This window comes from Penicillium rubens (assembly GCF_028828025.1).
Source record: "Penicillium rubens strain IBT 27055 chromosome Unknown utg000002l_segment0_segment0, whole genome shotgun sequence".
NCBI lineage: Eukaryota > Fungi > Ascomycota > Eurotiomycetes > Eurotiales > Aspergillaceae > Penicillium > Penicillium rubens.
In genome coordinates this window covers 2,367,723-2,391,383 of record NW_026890600.1, presented here as the reverse complement: position 1 = coordinate 2,391,383, position 23,661 = coordinate 2,367,723, and the positions used below count along the sequence as shown (strand labels likewise).

The 23,661-nt window shown below is 50.5% G+C and overlaps 11 protein-coding genes across 11 annotated transcripts; 5 read left to right on the top strand and 6 right to left on the bottom strand.

Moving 5' to 3' along the window:
• Positions 1–221: 221 nt before the first annotated feature.
• N7525_003371 (mismatch repair ATPase MSH6) lies at positions 222–4,123 on the top strand (the record flags this gene model as incomplete). Its single annotated transcript, XM_061212681.1, has 5 exons — positions 222–554; positions 620–667; positions 723–900; positions 956–3,369; positions 3,425–4,123. 5 exons carry the CDS (start codon positions 222–224, stop codon positions 4,121–4,123), a joined length of 3,672 nt encoding a protein of 1,223 aa, XP_061069702.1.
• Positions 4,124–4,537: 414 nt separating this feature from the next.
• On the bottom strand, positions 4,538–5,529 carry N7525_003370 (uncharacterized protein; the record flags this gene model as incomplete). Its single annotated transcript, XM_061212680.1, has 2 exons — positions 4,538–5,421; positions 5,517–5,529. 2 exons carry the CDS (start codon positions 5,527–5,529, stop codon positions 4,538–4,540), a joined length of 897 nt encoding a protein of 298 aa, XP_061069701.1.
• A 634-nt stretch (positions 5,530–6,163) lies between these two features.
• N7525_003369 (uncharacterized protein) lies at positions 6,164–6,736 on the bottom strand (the record flags this gene model as incomplete). Its single annotated transcript, XM_002559181.2, has 2 exons — positions 6,164–6,553; positions 6,617–6,736. 2 exons carry the CDS (start codon positions 6,734–6,736, stop codon positions 6,164–6,166), a joined length of 510 nt encoding a protein of 169 aa, XP_002559227.2.
• A 391-nt stretch (positions 6,737–7,127) lies between these two features.
• N7525_003368 (uncharacterized protein) lies at positions 7,128–7,506 on the bottom strand (the record flags this gene model as incomplete). Its single annotated transcript, XM_061212679.1, has 2 exons — positions 7,128–7,345; positions 7,389–7,506. The coding sequence occupies 2 exons, from the start codon at positions 7,504–7,506 to the stop codon at positions 7,128–7,130; spliced, it is 336 nt and encodes a 111-aa protein (XP_061069700.1).
• A 1,337-nt stretch (positions 7,507–8,843) lies between these two features.
• N7525_003367 (putative histone h1.3.) lies at positions 8,844–9,635 on the bottom strand (the record flags this gene model as incomplete). The annotated part of the gene is made up of 2 exons (XM_002559182.2): positions 8,844–9,470; positions 9,534–9,635. 2 exons carry the CDS (start codon positions 9,633–9,635, stop codon positions 8,844–8,846), a joined length of 729 nt encoding a protein of 242 aa, XP_002559228.1.
• Positions 9,636–10,443: 808 nt separating this feature from the next.
• On the bottom strand, positions 10,444–11,351 carry N7525_003366 (uncharacterized protein; the record flags this gene model as incomplete). The annotated part of the gene is made up of 3 exons (XM_002559183.1): positions 10,444–10,859; positions 10,914–11,075; positions 11,132–11,351. The coding sequence occupies 3 exons, from the start codon at positions 11,349–11,351 to the stop codon at positions 10,444–10,446; spliced, it is 798 nt and encodes a 265-aa protein (XP_002559229.1).
• Positions 11,352–11,617: 266 nt separating this feature from the next.
• N7525_003365 (glutaminyl-peptide cyclotransferase family protein) lies at positions 11,618–12,817 on the top strand (the record flags this gene model as incomplete). The annotated part of the gene is made up of 1 exon (XM_002559184.1): positions 11,618–12,817. One exon carries the CDS (start codon positions 11,618–11,620, stop codon positions 12,815–12,817), a length of 1,200 nt encoding a protein of 399 aa, XP_002559230.1.
• A 306-nt stretch (positions 12,818–13,123) lies between these two features.
• N7525_003364 (YeeE/YedE family protein) lies at positions 13,124–14,173 on the bottom strand (the record flags this gene model as incomplete). The annotated part of the gene is made up of 2 exons (XM_002559185.2): positions 13,124–13,828; positions 13,886–14,173. The coding sequence occupies 2 exons, from the start codon at positions 14,171–14,173 to the stop codon at positions 13,124–13,126; spliced, it is 993 nt and encodes a 330-aa protein (XP_002559231.2).
• Positions 14,174–14,900: 727 nt separating this feature from the next.
• On the top strand, positions 14,901–16,403 carry N7525_003363 (FAD-binding oxidoreductase; the record flags this gene model as incomplete). The annotated part of the gene is made up of 2 exons (XM_061212678.1): positions 14,901–15,159; positions 15,217–16,403. The coding sequence occupies 2 exons, from the start codon at positions 14,901–14,903 to the stop codon at positions 16,401–16,403; spliced, it is 1,446 nt and encodes a 481-aa protein (XP_061069699.1).
• A 396-nt stretch (positions 16,404–16,799) lies between these two features.
• N7525_003362 (uncharacterized protein) lies at positions 16,800–18,229 on the top strand (the record flags this gene model as incomplete). The annotated part of the gene is made up of 3 exons (XM_061212677.1): positions 16,800–17,249; positions 17,399–17,603; positions 17,652–18,229. The coding sequence occupies 3 exons, from the start codon at positions 16,800–16,802 to the stop codon at positions 18,227–18,229; spliced, it is 1,233 nt and encodes a 410-aa protein (XP_061069698.1).
• A 505-nt stretch (positions 18,230–18,734) lies between these two features.
• Positions 18,735–23,599, top strand: N7525_003361 (uncharacterized protein; the record flags this gene model as incomplete). The annotated part of the gene is made up of 3 exons (XM_002559187.1): positions 18,735–19,055; positions 19,132–21,726; positions 21,791–23,599. 3 exons carry the CDS (start codon positions 18,735–18,737, stop codon positions 23,597–23,599), a joined length of 4,725 nt encoding a protein of 1,574 aa, XP_002559233.1.
• Between the last annotated feature and the right edge of the window lie 62 nt (positions 23,600–23,661).

The window sequence follows — 23,661 nt, the reverse complement described above, 5'->3', positions numbered from 1 at the left end:
CACCTCTCAAGACAATAAAACCGAGTGCTTCGTAGTAATAATAGGCAAAGATAATGTCTCGGGTGTCGATCAATGGACAGGTCGAGTCCCGGAGTGCTTTACGCGTCGACGCGATCCGCGCCTTATCTCCTCCCCGTCCCCATCTCTCATCACTCCCCTAATTACGATGTCGAGTTGAGATTATATTGTCATTTAGACTCAATTCTTTTATTCTATAAAATATGGCCAAGCCATCGGCCTCATCTCCGTCCGCTGCGTCGCCGTCCCCCGCGCTCAAGCGCACAACTCCTAGCACCCAGAATATGCGAAGCCAGAAGTCAATTCTTGGTTTCTTTCAAAAGTCCTCACCCGCGACTCCCTCGAACAATCGGACGCGAGAACCGGCGTCGTCGCCCGCACAGAGAGCGTCCGAGAAGCGTAGTGAGAGCGCTGTGAAGGCCACACCGAAGGACCAAAAGCGAAGCTTCTCAAGCTTTGCGCAGGATTTGAGTCCTGTTCCAAGCAGCGATCTTCCAGTCCCGGATGACGAACAAGAAAATGGCAGTGCTTTGAAGGTATATTGATCTGAAGTCTGGTGTTTGTTTGCTCCTTCACTCTGACTGAACTCTTCTCTCCTCAGACCACCAACGAGGCACAACAGGACTCCACCATGTCGCCTTCGCGTCGGGTACGTGTACCACCTGCCTGCTCAATTGTTTTACCCTGCTGACTTATTCCACTAGGGAAAAAAGCAAATTAGTTACAAGGAGTCTGACTCCGAGGGCGAAGACGACGACGAGGTCATCTTCCGTCCTAGCCGCAAGGACCGTGTCTCCGGCCGTGCAGCGAAGAGAAGACGGACCGAACCGGAGAGCGAAGACGAGTTCAATGACGCAGGAGATGGAGGATACTCGGACGATGGTATGGTGTTTTGTTATTGGTTGGGGTCGCTGGTACACAACTAACCCGGGTACAGAATTGGACGATTTCGTCGTTGCAGATGACTCCGATGAAGAGATAGTCAAATCTTCTAACAAGCGCAAGCGGCCATCGACACAATCGGCACGCAAGCCTATCTCCAAATCATCTTCCGTCCCTGCTCCTTCCCCGCCCCCCGATGACATCGATCTTGAAATCCCAGAGGGAGAGGGTTCAGCTGGAACCGCGAAGAAGTGGGCGTTTGATCCGGAGAACACAGAACCTCGGAAGGAAAGAGCTGTTGTGGCGTCAACCAAGACAGCAGCATCTAGCGCGAAGAAAGAAAAGGCCCACATCAAGGAGCCTGAGCAGCGCTATTCTTGGCTTGCTAATCTCAAGGACATCGACGGCAACCCTCAGGGCCACCCTGACTACGATCCCCGAACTATCTACATCCCTCCGCTCGCGTGGTCCAGATTCTCGCCTTTCGAGAAACAGTACTGGGAGATCAAGCAGAAATTTTGGGATACTGTCGTTTTCTTCAAGAAGGGCAAGTTCTACGAGCTCTACGAGAACGATGCCACCATTGGTCACCAACTTTTCGATCTCAAGCTCACGGACAGAGTAAACATGCGCATGGTCGGTGTTCCCGAGATGAGTTTAGATCACTGGGCGAACCAATTCGTGGCCAAGGGCTTCAAGATTGCACGTGTGGACCAATCTGAATCCGCGCTGGGTAAAGAAATGCGTGAGCGAGAGGGGAAGAAGCCCACCAAAGATGACAAGATCATCAAGCGAGAGCTTGCATGTGTCCTTACTGCGGGTACATTGGTCGAGGGTTCCATGCTTCAAGACGATATGTCCACATACTGTGTTGCGATCAAGGAAGGGATTGTGGACGAGCGTCCCGCGTTCGGTATCGCATTTGTCGATACTGCTACGGGTCAATTTTTCATGTCGGAGTTTGTGGACGATGTTGACCTGACCAAGTTCGAGACTTTTGTGGCGCAGACCCGTCCTCGGGAGTTGCTACTGGAGAAATCTTGCGTTTCGCAGAAAGCCATGCGCATTCTAAAGAATAATACTGACCCGACCACTATCTGGAATTTCATGAAACCGGGTAGGGAGTTCTGGGAATCTGATATCACGCTTCGAGAACTTGACGCAAGTGAGTATTTCGTCTCCGTGGACGATGACAATCTCGCGGCCTGGCCGGAAACCCTGCGTCAAGCCCGTGAGAAGGAATTGCTGATGTCTGCATTCGGTGCCCTGGTTCAATATCTGCGAATGCTGAAAATTGAGCGAGACTTGATCACCATCGGCAACTTCACGTGGTACGATCCCATCAAGAAGGCTACGAGTCTTGTTCTAGATGGACAGACCTTGATCAACATGGAGATCTTCGCCAATTCCTTCGATGGCGGGTCTGAGGGCACTCTCTTCCAGTTGCTCAACCGATGCATCACGCCCTTCGGCAAGCGTATGTTCAAGCAGTGGGTATGCCACCCGTTAGTTGATTCAAAGAAAATCAATGCGAGACTGGATGCAGTTGATTCACTCAACGCCGATCCCAGTACACGGGACCAATTCTCCTCCCAGTTGACTAAGATGCCGGATCTCGAACGTTTGATCTCTCGTATCCACGCTGGCAACTGCAAGGCTCAAGACTTCGTACGTGTGTTGGAAGGATTCGAGCAGATCGATTATACCATGGGTCTACTGAAGGAAAGTGACACTGGCTCAGGCGAGAGCATTATCGGTCAATTGACAACCGCAATGCCCGATCTTGCCTCTTTGCTGGGATACTGGAAGACTGCATTCGATCGTCCGAAGGCAAAGGAGAATGGGATTCTTGTTCCGGAATCCGGTGTCGAAGAAGACTTCGATAACTCCCAGGAGAACATCGAGCAACTCCACCGGGACCTCGACACCTTGCTGAAGAAGGCTCGCCGGGACTTAGGGTCGTCTGCCATCTGCTACCGGGATAACGGCAAGGAAATATACCAGCTCGAAGTTCCAATCAAGGTGAAGAACATTCCCAAGGACTGGAACCAGATGTCTGCGACCAAACAGGTCAAACGGTACTACTTCCCCGAGCTCCGAAGCCTCATTCGCAAGTTGCAAGAGGCCCAAGAAACGCACAGTCAAATCGTCAAGGAGGTTGCTGGACGGTTCCATGCCCGGTTCGATGAACATTACAGCACATGGCTGGCGGCCGTTAGAATTGTATCGCAGCTGGACTGCCTTATCAGTCTGGCCAAGGCTTCTGCGGCCATTGGCCATCCTAGTTGCCGACCAGTGTTTGTGGACGATGAACGAAGTGTTCTCGAGTTTGAAGAGCTCCGTCACCCTTGTCTTCTTTCCTCTGTTGAGGACTTTATTCCCAACGATATCCAGCTCGGTGGCAAGCATGCTAGCATTGATTTGCTGACTGGTGCTAATGCTGCCGGAAAGTCTACTGTTCTCCGAATGGTGTGTTCACCCCGCCCTCTCTCCTTTGTTTTAATGATTTTGCTAACAAGTATAGACGTGTGTTGCTGTCATCATGGCCCAAATCGGTTGCTATCTTCCCTGCCAATCAGCCCGACTGACCCCAGTCGACCGGATCATGTCTCGACTCGGTGCGAACGACAACATCTTCGCTGCCCAGTCGACATTCTTTGTCGAGCTGTCCGAAACAAAGAAGATCCTTTCGGAAGCTACCCCACGCTCACTTGTCATCCTTGACGAACTTGGTCGTGGAACTAGCTCTTATGACGGTGTTGCCGTGGCCCAGGCGGTACTTCACCACATTGCTACCCATATTGGAGCCCTGGGCTTCTTTGCCACCCATTACCACTCGCTTGCCGCCGAGTTCGAAAATCATCCCGAGATTGCACCCAAGCGCATGGCCATCCATGTGGACGATGTCGAGCGCCGTGTGGCATTCCTGTACAAGCTTGAGGATGGTGTTGCAGAAGGCAGTTTCGGTATGCACTGCGCGTCCATGTGCGGGATTCCAAGCAAGGTTATTGAATGCGCGGAGAATGCCGCCCAACAATGGGAGCACACCAGTCGGCTCAAGGAGAGCCTGGAGCGCCGTAAGGGCGGTGGCTTCGTCGGTCTGGGCTGGTGGAGTGATGTTGCCTGGGCCCTGCGTGAGTCTGTTACAGAGGAAGACTCGAATACAGGCGATGTCTCTGATCGCGGCTTGGATGTCTTGATGAAGGCAATCGAGGCGCTTTAGTGATGGAGATTCTTGTTCGGTGGTGCTTGTCTTCATAATGCGGGTTTATGATATTTGTGTCTATTTTCCATTTCAACTGGCCGTTCCTGTCAGTTTCCATTCTGCTTTTTTTCATGTCGGTTCAAGGGGCGTCTGAGGATCTGTTCGGTTATCTCGTCAGGCTTCGCGGATCTAGTCTCCTATTTCTACATATGTATGAATATGCATATCCATAGCGAAGCACGTTTTCAATTCAGCCTTATTTCCACCATTCACCAAATCTGTCAAAGTAAATCCGGTCCCCAATGTGATTGTTGCCAAACAAAAAGAATCACCACAAATACGCAGTCAGACAATTCACGGGTTGATCACAGTCCATACATGTAGATGTCCACTCCCCCTTGTAGCAAGCATGATAGCACCAACGAATCGACGTCAGACATGGTGCGAATTAGCCTCTTTAGGCTCCTCGCTTTCCCAATTCTCCTCATACTCAGAGTCACCCTTTCCATCATGCTTTGTAGCCTTCGCAGCGCGGCCAGCTGTCTTCGGTGCGTCCCCTTCCAAAGTAAGGCCATCCATAGCTCCGCCAACGAGATCTTTATCCGGCGACCCGGCAAGTACATTGGTCTTGCCAATCTTCTTGCGATTCCCATTCTGGGCTCTGGTCTTGACAGGAGTGGTTTTGGCGGGAGTGCTTTCGGCATTTGCTCGCGCAGGTCGACGTCCTACTTCTTCCTCCATGCCACTATCATTGTCAGAAGTATCAGCAAGTCCCGTGAGGTTTCCGAGTCGCTTGCGCTTGGATCTGCCATGGCTAGCACGAGAAGAAGAGCCGTCCATCTCTGCATCGGATGACTCGTCCGTGCTTTCTTCCGTCGAACCAGCCTCATAGTCGTGAATGTCCCTGCCGCGCTTCAAACCTCGCTTGTGTAGGATGTTCTGGCGGCTTGCGCGGGAGGATGAAGACTTGGTGCTTGTACGGAAAGGACTGTCGCTTCTTTTCCTTGCTGCGTGGCTTGTAGAGTGCTTGGTGTGTCCTTTGTGCTTTGTAGTCTTTTGCTTTGTGGTCTTGCGTTGGGTCTTGTGTTGGGCCTTGCTTGGGAGTTTGAAGTTGGCCACAGAAGACTCGTCATCTTCGACCTCGCTTCCCTCGTACTCGCCGCCCTCCTCGCTTTCGCTATCCAGAGTCATCTTCTTTTCCTTTCCCTTGCGATTGGCATGGTATTTGCGCTTAGGACTCTGACGATGGCCCTTTGATCGAAAGTCGTTGGTCTCTGATTCAGAAGACTCTGTGGCGCTTCCTTCATCAGACTCGCCTGACAAAAGGTTTGATTTCTCGTGCTTTGAGCGCTGTTGTGCCTGGTCATCAAATTCTGACAGAATTGACACAATGCGCGGATTAAGAACGCACAAAGTGCGTACATGTCTCTTGGCCGTTGCAACTGCCTGTCCAACATAAAATGGGGTTCCTCCAGTAATACGCGCCAGTTTTTCCTTATCAAGTTCCTAGAGGGTCTTTAGCAGGTGCAGGCTGTCGTTCAGGGGATGTAGGTAACAACCAGTGGGGCAGAGCAAAGGTGCGCAAGGATCAGGTACTTTACATCAGCACCGCTCAAACCATTCCATGGAGGATTTTGGGAATTAATGTCGAAAAACATGATAGTCCGGGTCGTAGCTAGCCTTAGACCTTGTTGAATGGACTAGAATCAAAGACAGAAGCACAGGAGAAGGGAGTGTATTGAAGGAATATGAAGAACAAAGAGCAAGAAGGGGAAGAAGGGGCAATTTATACTAGAACGGCACAGAGGTCTACGCACATTTGCTGGTGACCATATTATGTTATTGTGCAATGTGGGTTTCATTGGGCAAACATTATGCTGCAGCCATTCTCATACGAGAAGGTCAATTAGATACACATGAGACACACCTCTTCTGTTATGTACTTCCAGTCAAATCAACTCCTCAGATATCCCGGGTCCCATAGAAAGCCCTGTAAGAATTTCCCAGTCGAGAGTCTTGGGAGACACTGCATCGAAGACCGAGGGTACATTCCATCACTTAGTTGATAGGTTCAAGCTTGATCTTGAAGGAAGTATCGACACTCTCCGCAGAGTCAGAGTCCGACTCCACCTTGACGGGACTGTCGATGCTCTGTCCAGATTCGTCCTTGACCTTCGACTTGCTGTCGGTGCTGGTGCTCTCTCCCGGTTTAAGCTCAACCTTGATATTAACTTCGGGCTTCTGCTGTTCTTCAATAACTTTCTCACGACGTTTCTTTGCGCGGACGTTGGCTGGAGACGTTTCCTTGGCGTTGGGGTCATTCTGGCCGTCTAGGGTATCCAGTCCTTCCTCAAACATCTTTTCGAGCTTGCGTTTGATTGAGGGGAACCGACTAGCTGCGGACTTTCTCTTGTTGCCTGTCAGTTTTCCCAGCTTTTCAGTGTCAAGCTAAACGATAGGAAAGGTCAGTTCAAGGCATGGCTCAAGGGTTAGTGCAGAGAGCATGCATACCCTTCCGACAATGCACAGGACGCTGGCCATAATCATTTTCATTTCACTGGCGGTGAAATCACCCAACTCGGGCTTTTTCTTTGGAGAGGAGGTGGTTGGAATTGCTTTAGTGGGCAACATTCTCACAGGAGTTACTGTCAATTGATTGGGAAGGGGCTGTTGGTAAAAGGAAGCTTGTTGTGGTCTGCAGAGAAAGAGCAGATGGTAAGAGGTTGATGAACAGAACAGGATCTGTGTGAAGAGGAAGCGACGTTACTTGTACGTTACTTGGACTTTATTTGCGAACGAACACTGTGATGTTGGACTCGAAACCACAGCTTCTATGATATCCTTTGAACTAGTCTATAATAGAACTTCTGTGACTATTTCATTATAGATCTTCAAATACCGTATGATTCACCCTGAAAGAAGTTTTATTGACCATGAACAAGACATGGATGCTCCCTAGAACATTGAGGCTAGGTGATTGTCCGGTGTCTTTAGTCTAACCATTGCTAGATCTCGCTTCATCCTAATACTGACGATTGTCGGCATGTGCAGTCTCCGTAGCCACATCCTGCTCAGCTTCATCGGCTTCATCAGATCCCTTATAAGCCATCCCAGCGGTCCTGTTCTCCTCCCATTTCTCGAGCCTGCGTCGGGCCTTGGTGAAGACGGTTCTAGCGGAGGAAGGCGTAACATTGCTAAGCTCCGCAAGCTTGTTCCAGTCGACCTGCCGAGAAGATTCATCTTAGACACGGATACTTTGAGATTAGGTCATACATTCTCCCACTTGCCTCGGGCTTTTGCATGCACAAGTATCCCAGCAGGAGGTGCTCTGCTTGGCTTGGGGTGAGCCCTAAGGCCTTCACCAGGTTAGCGGTCTTCTCTGGTTTGTGGGTAGAAGACATGGTTGCTGTGTGTGATGTTAGACAGCAGTAGAAGATAAAGAGGATATAAGAAGTTATCGTTGAGAAGGGGAAGATTTCAAGGAGGATGACCTGAGAAGCCAGGGTATAAATCAGGATGCGAGATTCGGAGAGATCCCACTATGGAAGTGACTCGCATTAGCAATTTCACGTTCTAAACTCGGATGGTTTTATGCACCCTAGTGATAATTGAGATGATTTGAGGAGATGCCTTCTTAGCCGATGTTAGAGGTACCCGATACCTGCTTCTTCAAATACGCAGTGTAGGAGCACCGCAAATCAATACATCTCTTCAACCTACATGTAGCCCTGGAGGGGTTTCGGGTGCTGCCTGCGTATTCCTGCATAACATCCAAGGCATTATAGCGCATCAACTACCTCTGCATTACCTCTAAGCCTCAGTAATAGGTGGACTTCCACCTTCGTGCAACACTTGAATATCTGTCTTTAGCTGTAAAATAGGGGTTTCATTCAATGCATCTATGGATTGTTTTGAGGACCGTGGTCAGGTAGCTTAGGTATGTAGAACCGAATTCTGATATCTCAGTCATGGTCGTGTTCTGTCCACGGGTAGCATCAAGGCCACATAGTTCTATCATATATAGATCCATGAATCCATGAATCCACGGACTGCCCAGGTCTCTAACTAAACTCTCAGTAACCTTGGAACGTTCAACTGAGGTCTAACACAGATGATGTCCAAGTGACGCCTAAACGAGTACACACATACTGAACTAAGATACACGTTTCAAGCCTACATATGTATGTACCCAGGTGGCAGTACACGATAACCACTATCCTTTAATCACACGAGACTTAGACTGCAACGTGTTTAGACTCTGGATATGTTATAGCCATTGATAACGTCTTGACTCAATTAATGTTTTAATGTGCAAATGTCCAACGTCAAAGTAACGTCTAAGTAATTCTATGTCCAAACGTCCAAACGTTGAACTTACGTCCAAGTAACGGGAAAGTGACGCCCGACGGGTGACTGCAGGTGCATGTCCCGGTTGCCAACATGTATGGATATATGTATGTATGTATGTTGAATATGGTTGAAGCAGCAAATGCAATATCCACCGTTTTTCATTTGAGTTCGGTATCACTGGTTTAAACACCCAGTACATACACTTCTTTTTGGATTTTCCCCTTTTTTTTTTAACTTTTCTTCCCTTTTCCCATAAAAGCATTCGCGATTCCCCTTGGTATCCTCCTCGCATTATTCTCCTACCTGCATGGTAGCCATTTGCTCAAGTGCGGTGCTTCTCAGTTCTCAATGTGTCCATGTCGTGCTTAGGGGGTTTCTTAACCTGGAATTAATCCTCGCTCTGGTTGTCCTCTTGCACTTCCTCCTCGTAGGCGTCATCCTCTTCATCGGGCAAAGGAGATTCAGGAAGGTGCTGGTTCACGGCCAGATCAAGAGCAGCTTCAGCCTCGTTCTCATCACTTCCCTCCTCGTTCACGTTGTGGAGCTTGGTTGCTTCGGCGGTGGTGGCAGGCTTGATGGTAGGCTTGCTGACAGGCTCAGCGGTAGGTGCAGCGACAGATCCAATAGCAGTTCCAGCAGGCTCGGTGACAGCGGTCGCGCGACCATTATCTTTGGCAACCTTGGAGGCGGACTTAGCGGTAGGACTGTAGTCAGGGTCGACGACGGCCTTGCCACCCTTGGGGGTCTTGGGGGTCTTAGGAGCCTTGGGGGTCTTCGGGACCTTTGAAGACTTGGGAGTCTTTGGGGTGCGAGGTGCCTGAGGTGCCTTGGTGCTGGACTTTCCTCGCTTGGAGGGAGTCTCCTCGGGCGAGATGTCGGCCTGGGGACCATTGCCATCAGCATCAACATTGCCATCGGCGTACAACTTGTCTAGCTTTCGCTTGGCGTTTCGGAAGAGCGTCTGGGCAGAAGACGCCTTGATGCCAGCGCTCGAAGCAAGCTTGTCATAGTCGATCTTTGTGGTCCATTTTGTTAGCAAACATATCATGATGAGGGAACTTAGGACCAAATGACATACCTTATCATTCTTGAGGCAGACATTGGCCAGGACCAGAAGCTTGGTCTCGGTGGCAGAAATGCCAGGGAAGATCCTGTCCTTCGGAACAGCAGGAGAAGACATCTTTGATTAGCTGGTTTGGTGTTCGAAGTCGAGTGTCAAGATGGATTTGCGCTCGAAGTGACGGATGTACGATGGAAAAAGAAAGTTGTACGGCGGGTGGAGGTAAAGAGAAGAGGGCAAACCGAGTTGATTTGGAAAAGGAAAGCAACGTTTGATGGGTGTGAAGTGACCTCGTAAAACGTTTGAGAGTAAACCGATGCCTGAAAACGCAAGACTGCAACGATACTATGAACGTGAGATATGAAGAAGAAGAGTTCAGCCGAGCTACAAATGGCGGCTATTTAACGTTCGGTCGTTCAGTCGTGCGCAAGAAATTATACGGAACAATCGGTTTTCCTAGAGGGTCTTGGGTTCAGAGTTGCCTGTGATGAGAGCTAGGTGAGAGTTGGGGGCAAATTGAGGCCATATAACAACAGCCTTCCAAGGTTGTTTGTTCCCCAAGTGACGGGCAAGTGACGGGCAAGTGACTTGCTAGCACACGACTCCATGTTTAGAAACTGAATACAAGTTAATTATGGGACTTCATATAGTTACAATATGCCAGCCAGGACCCCGGGGTAAATGGATCTCGTCCAATACTCCTCCAGGGCTGGCATGACCAATTATCGATTCCGAGGTTGGTAGCTACCTAGGTAAGCTACCCAAATTTTCGATTGTCGCGTATCATCACCGGTTCCGCGCCGACAGGGGTGATGTTCTTCGTCCAGTTTGAAGTGACTGGGGCTAGGCTCTGCCTAACAACCAATTGAGACAACAGACGTCATTCCATCAACGTAACCAGTCATCAAGTCGCGCATATAACGTTCGATCAACGAGGCTGAGACTTGCCTTTTTGGATCTGATGGTAGATTACATTCCACAATTCCGGAAAGAAAGCCGATGTTTGTCTGCCGGGTTTGCTGTGGGTTCCAGTATAGAATTGGGTTGGAGCTCTGCCCTGCCACCATCGTTGCGGCGACGGATTCAAATTCTGGAATGTGACGGGCCGCAAGGCATCTTTGATCGGAACGAGATCTCCTAGACGAACAGCCGTTTGCCGAGGAATGGTGTTGAATCGCATGCTGGTGAGATACAGCACGGCTGTCGGAGGAAGGTCTTTTGCATACTGGACGGCCGCTTCACGGGACTTCCTCGCAAAGGCGGGCAGCGCCAGATGGATAAAGTTTACGTATGGTGCAGCAGTATAGGAGACAAATAGCATCGGGAGGGCGCCAGCGGCAATCACTAAAATAACATCAGCATAGATGCTCAGGCGGTGTGATGTCCAAGTTGGCTTACCCGCAGGTGTGCTGTACCAGGGGTAATCATCAGCTACGGAGCATGCTGGTGCAACAATTAGACATGCTGCACCAAATAAAAGCACTGTTGTGATTCGCAGCGTCCCCAGAAAGATAGCTCTGCCCGTCCCTCCATAGTAGACCAAGATTCGTTCAGGTGGTCCTGTGACTCAAGCTCAGCACACATATTCAATCGCTGACAGGGAAAGTTCACAATACCTGTCCTGGTGGTTGTCTTTGGGGGTGTGAGAGTTCTTGCGACTGGAGGACGCGTAGGTGGGAGGGTTTCCTTCGATTTGGGTAATGGTGAAAGATGCTTCTGCGATGGCCGAGGGATCTGCGACTTGAACCGGACCCAGACGTTCCTCCGAAGACTGCGCTGCGCACATTGGGGTAGAGTTGTACGTAATTGACGGTGAAGAAGAATCTGTAGTCGCATTGTGCCTGTGTAATGTAGTTGGCTTGGGATTTGGACATTGATCGATTCCCCAATAAACCGCCGATCTCCCGGCAGAAAGGTGACCGCCTTAGCTTCCGCTCTATTTGGGTTGCTGGATGAGTCGACCCCTGCTAGTTTTTGACACGTTTTCCTTTGATCTCATACCCTATAACACCGTTGATTGTCTGGCTGGACTAGGCTTGAACTCTCTCTGCTCGTTGCTTTGATGCAGGTCATGAGCTGCTAGCGCGATTTCCTTCAACGCCATGTCTCCGGCTTATCGCATCCCACTTGGCAATGTGTCACTTTGGCTAGGCCTCCTTGTAATGCTTCTAGCATGCGTAGAAGCATACGAGAAAATATCAGATAAGACGCTGACCGAACTTTTGCGGCCAAATAATGACTTCGATATTCACAATGGCGCTCTGTTGTCGCCTATACTAAGAACCCGCGTCCCTGGCACCCCCGGCTCCACCGCAGTGCTCAATCACTTCGCCGACTTTTTCCGAACCACATTGCCCAAATGGACTATTGAGGTTCATAACTCTACAGCCACAACACCACTATCAAAGGGGAAGGAGGTACCTTTCCGAAACTTCATTGCTACTCGCGATCCTCCTTGGGCCTCGGTTGGCGACGTTGGCCGGCTCACTTTGGTCGCGCATTATGATAGCAAGATAGAACCGGAAGGCTTCATCGGGGGCATCGACAGTGCCGCACCATGTGCAATTATTATGCATGCCATGCGCAGCATCGATGCTGCACTGGAGAAGAAATGGTCCGCGTTGAAGGAGCAGGGATTATATGACTACCTCGACGAGGAGCGGGGTCTCCAGGTTATATTCTTGGATGGCGAAGAAGCCTTCCAAGACTGGACTGCCACCGATTCGCTCTACGGAGCTCGTGCCCTGGCTACGCATTGGGATGACCAAGTCTATCCCGCCATGTCGGAATTCAAGGGCCCCTTGTCATCGATATCTCTTTTTGTCCTTTTGGATCTGCTGGGCTCGAAATCCCCGACAGTTCAGTCTTGGTATGAGACCACTCACTGGGCTTACCAAAGCTTGGGCGAACTTGAAAAGCGGTTCAAGACATTGAAGCAGTTCAAGTCTGCCTCGGCTAATCCGTGGTTCGTCGATACCGACAAGGATGGACACAAGCTGTCGCCTATGGGTGGTATCCAGGATGATCACCTTCCTTTCCTTGCAAAGGGGGTCGAGATCCTCCATCTCATTGACTTTGCCTCGTTCAAGGGATTCCCTCCTGTTTGGCATACAATCGATGATGACGGTGAGCACTTAGATTTGGATACGGTCGAGGACTGGAGCATGCTAGTTACCGCCTTTGCTGCTGAGTGGATGGAGTTGGAAGGATACTTTGATCATCCATCTGCCCCTAGTCCACGCAGTGACGACGAGTCTGCTGAATTGGAAGCGCTCCGCTTGGACAGGAAGACTGAGTTGTAAGCTATTCTTCTATTTACTCACCTCTCTCCTTTCGGTCCCCTGCCTAGCCTTTTCCCCTTTGTTATATACCCAATGCATTTATTCACGGACCAATGGCATGTATTCTCAGTTGAACCGACTATGTACATATTCTATTGTATTATTTCCTTTGCTAATCAAACCGCGGGTGCAGCTCTTGAGATATGGACTTCTATCTTTTCTTTCCTCGCATCGTGCACCGATTTCGACTCTGTGGCCCGAGGCGACGGCAAAGTTCGACAAGGCCAATGAAGAATTAAATGTCTATAATTTCTACATCCCATTCCCTTAGATGAGGTTGCCCAGCATGTATCCACCCATCGTGATCAGTCCCCAAGTTGGTTGTAGGACTGTTCGCAATATTGCAGGGCCTGGGCAAACCCCTTTCAGCCCCCAGGCTAGTCCGAACATCGCAGCACCTGCAACAAACCGCCAATCTGTATCACTAACCGTGGCCGTTGGGAGTCGCCATTTCTCAGCAAGGGTAGGCCTTGCAGCAGGCTTTCCCTTTTCAACCATTTGACCTGGTTTCTCAGTCAGGAAAGTGAACAGAGACGGTCCGATCCCAAACAGAATGATCAGCGCAAGCGACGGATCAAACCGGGATGGGTTAGTCAAGAAGGCAAAGAACCTCAGCACCTTAGCTGGGTCCGCCATTCCAGATATCAAAAGACCCAGGCCAAACTGCAACCCTGCCACATAGGAATAGACGACCCTGGATTGCTCCGACCGACGGACCTTGCGCGGGACAACGACGAAGTTGGTGATGGCTGCCAGCAGCGCAGCACCAGCCATGAAGCCTAACTCCGGCCCAGATGGATATACGGCTGTATAGCACGGGGTCGTTCCACAAGATGGGATGTTGGATCCGCCCTCGACCAAGTTCGCCGTGAGCAATGCGGTTGTGAAGAAGACGGCGGTTGCAATCAACGAACGGGGCGAGAGACGTGAAAGACCACACAACATGTGTCCGGAGGTACAGCCTCGACCGTTCTGCATTCGCTTAGTCAACTTGTTCTTCGCTCTTCAATCATGTCTGATATTTCTCACCTTTGTTCCCCATCCTACTAGGAAGCCCACTCCCAATGTTGCTGCAGCAGAAGCCCAGGAATGCGGCGGTGCGGGATAGTTCGGGATCAATGATGGTGCCAGCAAGTACACTGGTACAATGCTCGACACCAAACCCGCGATGATGGGCACATTGTCACGACTCGGGTTGAAGACGCACCCGGATAGGAGAGAGGATATGCCGAAGATGGCGCCGTTGTGAACGAGTAGGCCGGATGAGCCCTGGAATAGTAACAGCGCGCCCAGTGTGGTATGGATTGGGGTGAACATGATGTTGATGCTCTGTTGAGTCGTCTTTGTATTAAAGTTTTCTTCCTGATGTCATCGCGGGAAGTGTAGTCCTGGGAGGTGTTTATGATAGCCGGGACATAAAACACGAGAGACGTAGGAAGAAAAAATCTATAACCGGGGATTTTCTCAAATCCGATGTTCAAAGTGAAAAAGCAAAGAAACGAAGGAGTTGAGGTAGGGTTTCCATATTCTTGTACGTCAAGGGATTTCCGGATCGGGGACCACTCACGTCGCCGTTATAGCTATAGTGGTCCCCGAGCATTTTTCTTTCGGCGTCTCTCGGTATTCACGTAGGCCATTGTGAGTTAAATTCGCCGCCTATCGTATTCGAACATTTAGTCTCGATTTCATCATTTCGACCCCTTTCATGTACTGATTCGCAGTGTTACACCAGTCCCTGCATGCAGTAGCATGAGAGAACAACTTGAGTAACTATGTTTAGACGAAGATCAAGCATAAGAAGTCCCCCTAAGTATCGGGAACGAATGTGACAATCGGGACATATGTAGCAACTGTGACACCGAGAAAATGAGACTTCGGAGTGAACAGAAGACCCGGCCAAGGCTCTCCATCTCTAAAGCAGTCGCAATCCAGCATCTGCCCTTCTATATGTTCCACCGGCCACTAAGGATCTCGTGAATGGTTTTTCAGGTACAGTATCCTTGGCTGGTTTTGCAGTAATCCTCGATTTCCATTCTCACCCAAAATGGGGAACACATCTAGCGTCGCCGGCCGTGAGTGCTTCATGGCCGCCGTGGGAGGAAACCCTGATATGGCTATATTTCGGGGAGATCTGTTATATCAGTTCCGGGCCCTGCCATCCTATAACCAGGCCATTCCTGTCCATCCTGAAGTGATCACCTGTCCGAACGATACGACCCAGGTTGCTGAAATTGTGCGTTGTGCCGTTGAGGCAAACTACCGGGTGCAAGCTTACAGTGGAGGTCACAGCTACGGCAACTATGGTATGAACGCTCCCTGGTCTAAATCCTACCCTTGCTGAGTCGACTGCACTACGGTAGGTCTGGGAGGGGCCGATGGTCATGTCGTCGTCGATCTAAAAAACTTCCAGCAATTCTCCATGGATCCGGACACCTATATTGCCACAATTGGAGCCGGTACAAACTTAGGTGATCTTCAAGACCGTCTTTTGCATGCAGGTGGTAGAGCAATGTCACACGGATCTTGTCCGCAAGTCGGTGTCGGTGGTCATTTCACTATTGGCGGTCTTGGTCTCATGTCACGACAATGGGGAACTGCACTAGATCATGTGCTGGAGGCTGAGATAGTCCTGGCCAATTCCAGCATTGTGACCGCATCAGACACTCAGAACCAGGACGTTTTTTGGGCTATCAAGGGTGCGGCCGCCAGCTTTGGTATCGTCACTCAGTTCAAGGTTCGCACTCAGGAAATTCCCAAGGGCGCCGTGCAATACACGTATACATTCAGCCAGGGAGATGTATTTGACAAAGTCAAACTCTTCAAAGCCTGGCAGGCTATTGTGGCGAAGCCTAATATTACGCGTAATTATTCCACCGAGCTCACGATCTTCCAGGAAGGTATTGTCATCACGGGCAGCTTCTTCGGAACTAAAGAGGAGTTCCATGAGTTCGAGAAGGAAAACAACCTCCCAATTCAAAACCCGGGCAACATCGCATACATCACGAACTGGCTAGCCTTGGTAGCCCACGCGGCTGAGAACTACCTGGTTTCAATCGGCGGAGCCTTACTCACTTCGTTCTACTCCAAGTCAGTATCATTCACAGTCGACGAGCTGTTCACCGAACACGCCCTAGTCGCCTTGTTCACGTTTCTCGATTCTGCACCGAAGAATTCTCAGAACTGGTGGGTTATTTTTGACCTGGAAGGGGGCGCAACCAACGATGTTCCCATGAACGCTACGGCCTATGCTCACCGCGACGCTGTCATGTGGATGCAATCCTATGCTGTTGTCGGCCTCGAGCCTTCCACATTCCTTGCCAGAAAGTTTCTCGATAGCTTGCATCAAGTTGTGATGGAAAATCGACCACCTGGCCCTCTGCGTTCCTATCCAGGATATGTCGATCCTTACCTCGAGAATGGTCAGATGGCGTACTGGGGGTCCAATCTCGAACGGCTACAAAGCATCAAGACTCGCATTGATCCGAAGGATGTCTTCCACAACCCGCAAAGTGTGGCTGTTAATCCCATTATCAATTCTCACAATTAGGGTTGCTTGGGGGGAGAAGATACATATTATTGAGACAACAGTACGCATTTTGGTGCGGTTTTGTTGTTGTTGGTTTTATCATATTTCATGTGGTCAGATAGTCTTAAATTCAAGCAGATTTGCGCTTAAATTTTCTTCTCGTTGCTTTGTGGCTTGACCTGCAAGCTGATGCTATATATAACAGACACGTTGGCCCTGCCAACCCTTCCAAATTTGGAAGTCAAGCTTATTAATACACTTATCTGCAACATCGGCGGAACATATACTGAACTCTCCATCTATAATAGCCATACGGGTAGGGTAATACATAAACCCAATAATGCCAATGATGTGCGTCCTGGCTGTAACTCGCCATCGATACTACCCGCGACACACCTCCGTCTAGGTGCTCCGATCATGAAACGCGCCTGTAGCCCAGAAACCTGCCCAGAGCATGAACTGAAAAGGGGAATTCCACTGAATGGGCAGCGCCCAGCTCTCTCAAGTTTAAATGCGCCTGTCTCTCCGCCACGAAAAAGATCATCCATCAAATTGGTCAAGGATGGAGATGGCGGAGACACTATCCCACTGAGCGCATCACGACCAAATACTTCCCCCAGTCTCGCTGCTATTGAAGCAGGTCACGTTGAAGTGACCGACCATCTAAGCACAATTTCGGCAAGGCTCAAGGAATGCGTTCGCCCACTCCCGGAACAGCCGATACCGCGGCTGCCAATCAAAGATTGGATCGAGCTGTACAAACGCAACGAGCACCCAGAAGGACGCCATTTCGTCATCCATCAACATGACCATCCCATCGCAGGACCCCATTATGATCTCCGCCTCCAGTTCTCAGAGACTAGCTCTGTCAGTTGGTCGGTTATGTATGGGATGCCTGGGGATCCGAATAGCCAGCGATTAAACCGGAATGCAACCGAAACTCGGATCCATTGTTTATGGGTGGGTTTGTGATCTGGCATGACCTGGTATAACAGCAATTACTTACATCTTTTCAGAACCATCTCATTGAAACAGCTTCCCAACAAACAGGGAGCTTGATTATCTGGGACACTGGAGAATATGAAATTCTACCTTACCTGATGGACCCATCTGGGCCGGAGACCGATGATTCTCGATCAGAAATGTCCGAAGATAGTCAGGTTTCACCGGAAGAGCCATTATCGGATAGTGCGAAGTTGCGACAAGCTTTTCAAAATGTAGGTATCCTGTACAATGTGGAGACAGTGGGCTCAGTTCTCTAACACTTAGATACCAAGCGCAAAATCCGACTCCGACTGCACGGAAGTCGTCTACCAAAAGACTACACTATTACTCTGCGGATGGACAAAACAACTGATTTCGCGCGGCCGATTCGCGAAGGCCGCAAACGGCGTCGTCGACATCCATCCAGGCCAACGGTGCCACAAGCGCCGTCTACCTCAGACTCGGAATCGTCTTCGCCGCCCCCTGGCAAAGAAGAATTGCGGGGGAAGCATGCAGATGCAGATGATACCAACACTGCCGACATTGAAATACAAAGAAACAATGCCTACCCAGGGTCCAGCAACACGATCGGCTCGATCCACCAACGGCGCTGGTTCCTCAGTCTAGACCGGGAATCCTCTGGATTTGAGCCGACCACGGTGAATCAAAGTGAAGGGCTGAAAGAAAGAGGAAAGAAAAGAACGTGGACTCGTAAACCTGCCGGAGGATTCGAGCCGTTTTACGTGCACGGGCCGGAGGCTGAGCGCAGCATTGTTACGGCGCGATTGGCGCGCGATGTCTTGGATGACGAGGCCGTGGAAGAGTTTGTGCCGAGACGCGGGTGGAGGCCGGTCCTGCATTAGATGGGCACTAGATGGATACAAGCTATACAGGTGGAGACTTGTGGAATTTCCCTGGCTTCAAAGAGTGGAAGAGTGGAATGTCAGCAGGTGTCACAAGTACTTAGTGCTTACTCTGTACAGGACATCCATGGATGGATGGATGTTATTCCGCACATCATTAATAATTGGACGACACGATGCCTCCAATCTCGGAGGTCGGAGGTCGGAGTTAACCTCCTACAGATGATGCAGTGAACGTGAACACGAGGTCTGTACAGGGTAGTGCATGCGTGTGACTCAACAGCCCCAGAGGGAAATTAATCCGACAGTTAATATGCATTCGCATTCTGATTGCGAGGTCTTTGAGTCACTAAGGGTCTGAGATCGGTCTATTCCCTCCCCCGCTCGATGACACTCCAGCTCGCGCTAACATGCAGCGTATTCGCTATAGTTGGGGGCTGATAACGCCTTGACCTTTCTCTTTATCTGTCCTTCTTTCTTTTTTCTTTTTCATGAGCGGACAACGATGACCTACTTGGCGACATCTACCTCTCTAGCCTTGTTGCTAGTTGCTCTGGATAGTATACCTGCTATCCAGAGTATCGCCCGCATTGCCCGCAAATCGCGTGATCATGAGCCCATCCAACTAGCCAAAGATGTTTACTGCGATGAAGATGGCGAAGCGACCGAGGAATCGCTCCGAGCATTCTCTGATAAATGGCAAAGAATCGCCATTGCCCTGTGCTCTATCGTCGGCTTCCTGGCGACTCTCGCAATGGCTGTTCTTGCAACGTTGAACCTCGCCATTCCCAATCCCAGCCCGATATGGCTGCAGTTTACCCTATGGGTAAGTAGAAAGCCCGAAAATAAATGTGGAACCGTTCCATTTGAAGCAAGTTCGATAGCTGATTGCTATTTTCTAGTTTCTGCTCGCTATTCAAGCTGTTGCTTTCTTCACCGAGCCGCGACCGACAAGCCGATATGTTCTCGGCTGCTTCGCTTTCTGGGGGAGTATCATTGCGGTTGCGGTTCCGGGCATTGAACTGAGCGTCGTGGTATTAGCTCAGCTCGGACTCCCCCATGGGGTAGTCTGGGTCGGGCTGCAATTGGCCCAACTTGCTAGCGCTGCTCTTCGCGCCGTATTCTGTGTTCTGATACCGCGTCGTCCGGATGTTTACTATGAAGATCAGCTGGTTGAGCGAGAGCTTTCAGTATCCCTACTCAGCCGCTTTACTTTTGGCTGGGCCAATGGGTTGCTAAACTACGCAGTGAAGCATAATGCCATGGACCTCGAGGATATCCCCAAGCTTACAGCGTCGAGGCGTGCTGACTTTCTCCGCGAGAAATTTGAAATTGCCCGACAGAACCGGAAATTGTGGATAGCGATTGTTGTTGCTCATTTGGGGCCGCTGATCGCCCAGACGACGCTCAGTCTGGCAATTTGCTTTCTAAGCTTTGGGCCGCAGGTTGCCCTGTTTCAGATTTTGAGCACACTCGAACTGCGCGGTACTCCAGATTGGAACGCCGGAGAGTCGTATATCTGGGTGGTAGCCCTGGGTGGGTTGTTGTTCCTTGCCTCGAGCGTGGATGCATGGTTGTTCTGGATCGTCAACTCCAGAATTGGGGTTCCGATCTACTCACAGTTGTCAGCGGTGATATTTGCCAAAGCCATGCGTCGGAAGGATGTGAAGCATACAAAAAGGTTCAAACCGCCAGTTGAATCCGACAATTCCAGCAAAGGATCCGCTGAGGCCGGCGAAGATGACGAGGATGCGTTGAAGAAGAGCCGCCAGAGTATTATCAACCATGTGGCCGTGGATGCTCGGCGCGTTTCCGACTTTGCCTCTTACAACTATATTATCCCACAGGCGATCTTCAGAATCATTATCGGTGCCGTTTTCCTGGTACAAATTCTCGGCTGGCGCAGTGCCTTTGCCGGTCTTTCTGTCTCTCTTCTTGTGACGCCACTGAATATATATGCAGCTAAAAAGTATTCGAACGCCCAGGACCGCTTGATGAAATTCCGTGACCAGAAGCTGGCGATCGTTACCGAAGTGCTGCAGGGAATCAGACAGATTAAATTTTCGGCTTTGGAGGAGCAATGGCAGAAGCGTGTCCGAGAGACGCGGGAAACTGAACTTGGCGCATTGTGGGCTTCCTTCCTTGCTGATATTGGCCTGCTTGCGATCTGGGTTCTCGGTCCCGTCGGCTTGTCTGCCGTTTCGTTGACTACGTACGCCATCATTAACGGCACTTTGTCCGCTTCCGTGGCTTTCACAGCTATGGCAATCTTCAATTCTCTCGAGGCGTCGCTCGCTATTATACCAGAGCTCATGTCCATAGGTCTGGAAGCGAAGGTTAGCTCAGAACGCATCGACAAATTCTTGGCTACCTCCGAAAACGTTGTCAACACTGTCCCTGCTGAATACATCGCTTTTGAGGGTGCCTCTGTTGCATGGCCTGCGGAGGAGGATGAATTCCAAGATTCCGAGGATCGTTTCGTTCTGCGTGACATGACCTTAAAGTTCCCGACGAAGAGTCTAAGCGTGGTATCCGGCAGAACTGGATCTGGAAAGAGTCTGCTTCTCTCGTCGATCCTGGGCGAATGTGATGTCCTCGCCGGGACGATCAAGGTACCGGTTCCACCTCCCATCACAGACCGATTTGATCATGTTGCAACAAAGGCAGATTGGATTATCGACTCGGCCATTGCGTATGTCGCACAGATGCCATGGATCGAAAATGCTACAATAAAAGCGAATGTTCTCTTTGGACTCCCTGACGACCCAGAGCGCTACCAACAGGTCATCTTTGCTTGCGCTCTGGAAAAGGATTTCGAGATGCTGCCAGACGGCGATATGACCGATATTGGTGCGAATGGTGTCAATCTGAGTGGTGGCCAACGCTGGCGTATCTCCTTCGCCCGCGCATTGTACTCGAGAGCCGGCATACTTATCATGGATGACATCTTCAGCGCTCTCGATGCCCACACAGGTCGCCATGTCTTTGAGCAAGCTCTCACCGGAGCACTTGGTCAGAACCGAACCCGCATTTTGGTCACTCACCATGTTGCACTGTGCCTCCCGCGCACGGACTACTCTGTGCTACTGGAGAATGGTCGTATCAAATATGCAGGTACTGTTGATGACCTGAAAGAATCACATCATCTAGAGGATATCCTTCGCGAGGAACGAGTTGCAGAACAAGCGGATATTGTCGCAGATGGAGAAGATCGTGAATCCCTCAATGATGAGGGGACAACTCTCCAGAAGGTGATCTCGAATACATCCCACCAGAAACCGAACACGGCTGCAAATGGCCAAGCTTCCAAAGGAAATGGAACTGCTACTGCACAACATACGCCTACACCGAAGAAGTTTGTTGAAGACGAAAAACGAGAAACTGGTTCTGTGCGGATCGCAGTGTACCTTGCTTTCTTGAAAAAAGGTGGCTCCGTGCCCTATTGGCTGGTGACGCTCGCGGTCTATTTAATGTTTTCGTGCCTCTTGGTTGGACGGGTAAGTGTATAAATCCCATACAGTCTCATTGTCTATATCCTCTAGCTAATCCTTATGTCACAAGTCTTGGTGGATCAATATTTGGACACGCTCATCCTCCAATACCCATGCCCATCCTGAGCAATACAGTATCCTCTTGCAGCATGCAATGCAACCGACCACACCTGTCCCACAACACGATGATGATGACCTCTTTATGTATCTCGGAATCTATGTTGCTATCTCGATCACTGCCTGTATAATCGGGACAGCCCGTTACTACTGCATTCTTTCGGCATCAGTCCGGGCCTCGAGGAACCTGTTCAATGGCTTGATTTATACTATCCTCCGCGCGCCACTCCGATGGCTGGACACTGTCCCATTGGGACGAATTCTCAACCGCTTCACAGCCGACTTCCACTCCATCGATTCACGAATTGGTTACGACATCGGGTTCTTCGTAAGCAAGGTACTAGATGTCTTCGCAATCATGGTTGCGGGAATGCTTGTCAACTGGACGGTGATCTTGCTCGGCGTGGTTCTCTTGGCCATATGTCTGAAACTGGCCCTCTCCTATTTGGCAGGTGCCCGTCAAATCAAACGTCTCGAGAGCACTGCGAAGAGCCCTGTATTTGAGCAGTTTGGGTCTAGTCTCGCTGGCCTGATCACCATTCGCGCCTTCGGGAAACCAAACACCTACATCGAAATCATGTACAACAAGATAAATCGTCATGCCCAAGCATGGTGGACCCTGTGGCTGTTCAACCGCTGGCTCGCATTCCGCATGAGCATCGTCGGTGCTATCTTCTCAACTGTCACTGCTGGGCTTGTCGTCTATCTGCCAGGTATCAGCGCTTCACTTGCGGGTTTCGCTCTCAGCTTTGCGTTGCAGTATAACGCTGCGATCACGATGGCACTGCGGCAATATGCTAACATTGAGCTGAACATGAACGCCACAGAGCGTGTCATTGAGTATTCCAACATCGAGATCGAGAACCAAGGAGGAGCCGATGCGCCCGCGGCTTGGCCTACAGAGGGCCATCTCGAAGTCCACGATCTTGTGGTAGGGTACGCGCCGGATCTACCCCCGGTATTGAATGGGCTCAGCTTCTCAGTAGAGAAGAACCAGCGCGTAGGCGTGGTTGGACGGACAGGGGCAGGCAAGTCCTCTTTAACGCTTGCACTTTTCCGATTCCTTGAGGCACGCTCTGGCCAGATCTTCATCGACGGACTCGATGTCTCGAAAATCAAACTGCACGACCTCCGCAGCCGACTTGCCATCATCCCGCAAGACCCGGTGTTATTCTCCGGTACTGTGCGATCGAATCTAGACCCGTTCGACGAATACAGCGATACAGAGCTCTACGATGCGCTAGCACGCGTGCACCTGATCTCCGAGGCCGATGACGACGAGCTCACCCTGACATCGCGAACTGGCACGCCCCGCCAGCCCAGCGAAACGGGCACCACGACACCAGCGGCGGCCCAGAAGACCAATTCTAATGCTTTCACGTCTCTCTCCGCGACCATCTCCGAGGGCGGCCTCAACCTCTCCCAGGGTCAGCGCCAGCTTCTCTGTCTTGCCCGTGCCATTGTCTCCCGACCTAAGATTATGGTTCTAGACGAGGCGACCTCGGCTGTCGATATGGAGACCGATGCGTTGATCCAGACTTCCATCCGTGCGGAATTCGGTCGTAATGCGACCACGCTATTGGTCATTGCGCACCGGCTTAGCACTATTGCGGACTTTGATCGCATTCTTGTTATGGATGGTGGGAAGGCGGCTGAGTTTGGCACGCCTAGGGATCTTATGGGGATTGAGGGAGGTGTATTCAAGAAGCTTGTTGAGAATAGTGGGGAGAAAGACGTGTTGGAGAAAATGACCTTTGCGTGAAAAAGTGTTAAGACAACCTATGGGATTAGGGGACTATATTAGGGGGTTTCTTCTTGTTATAG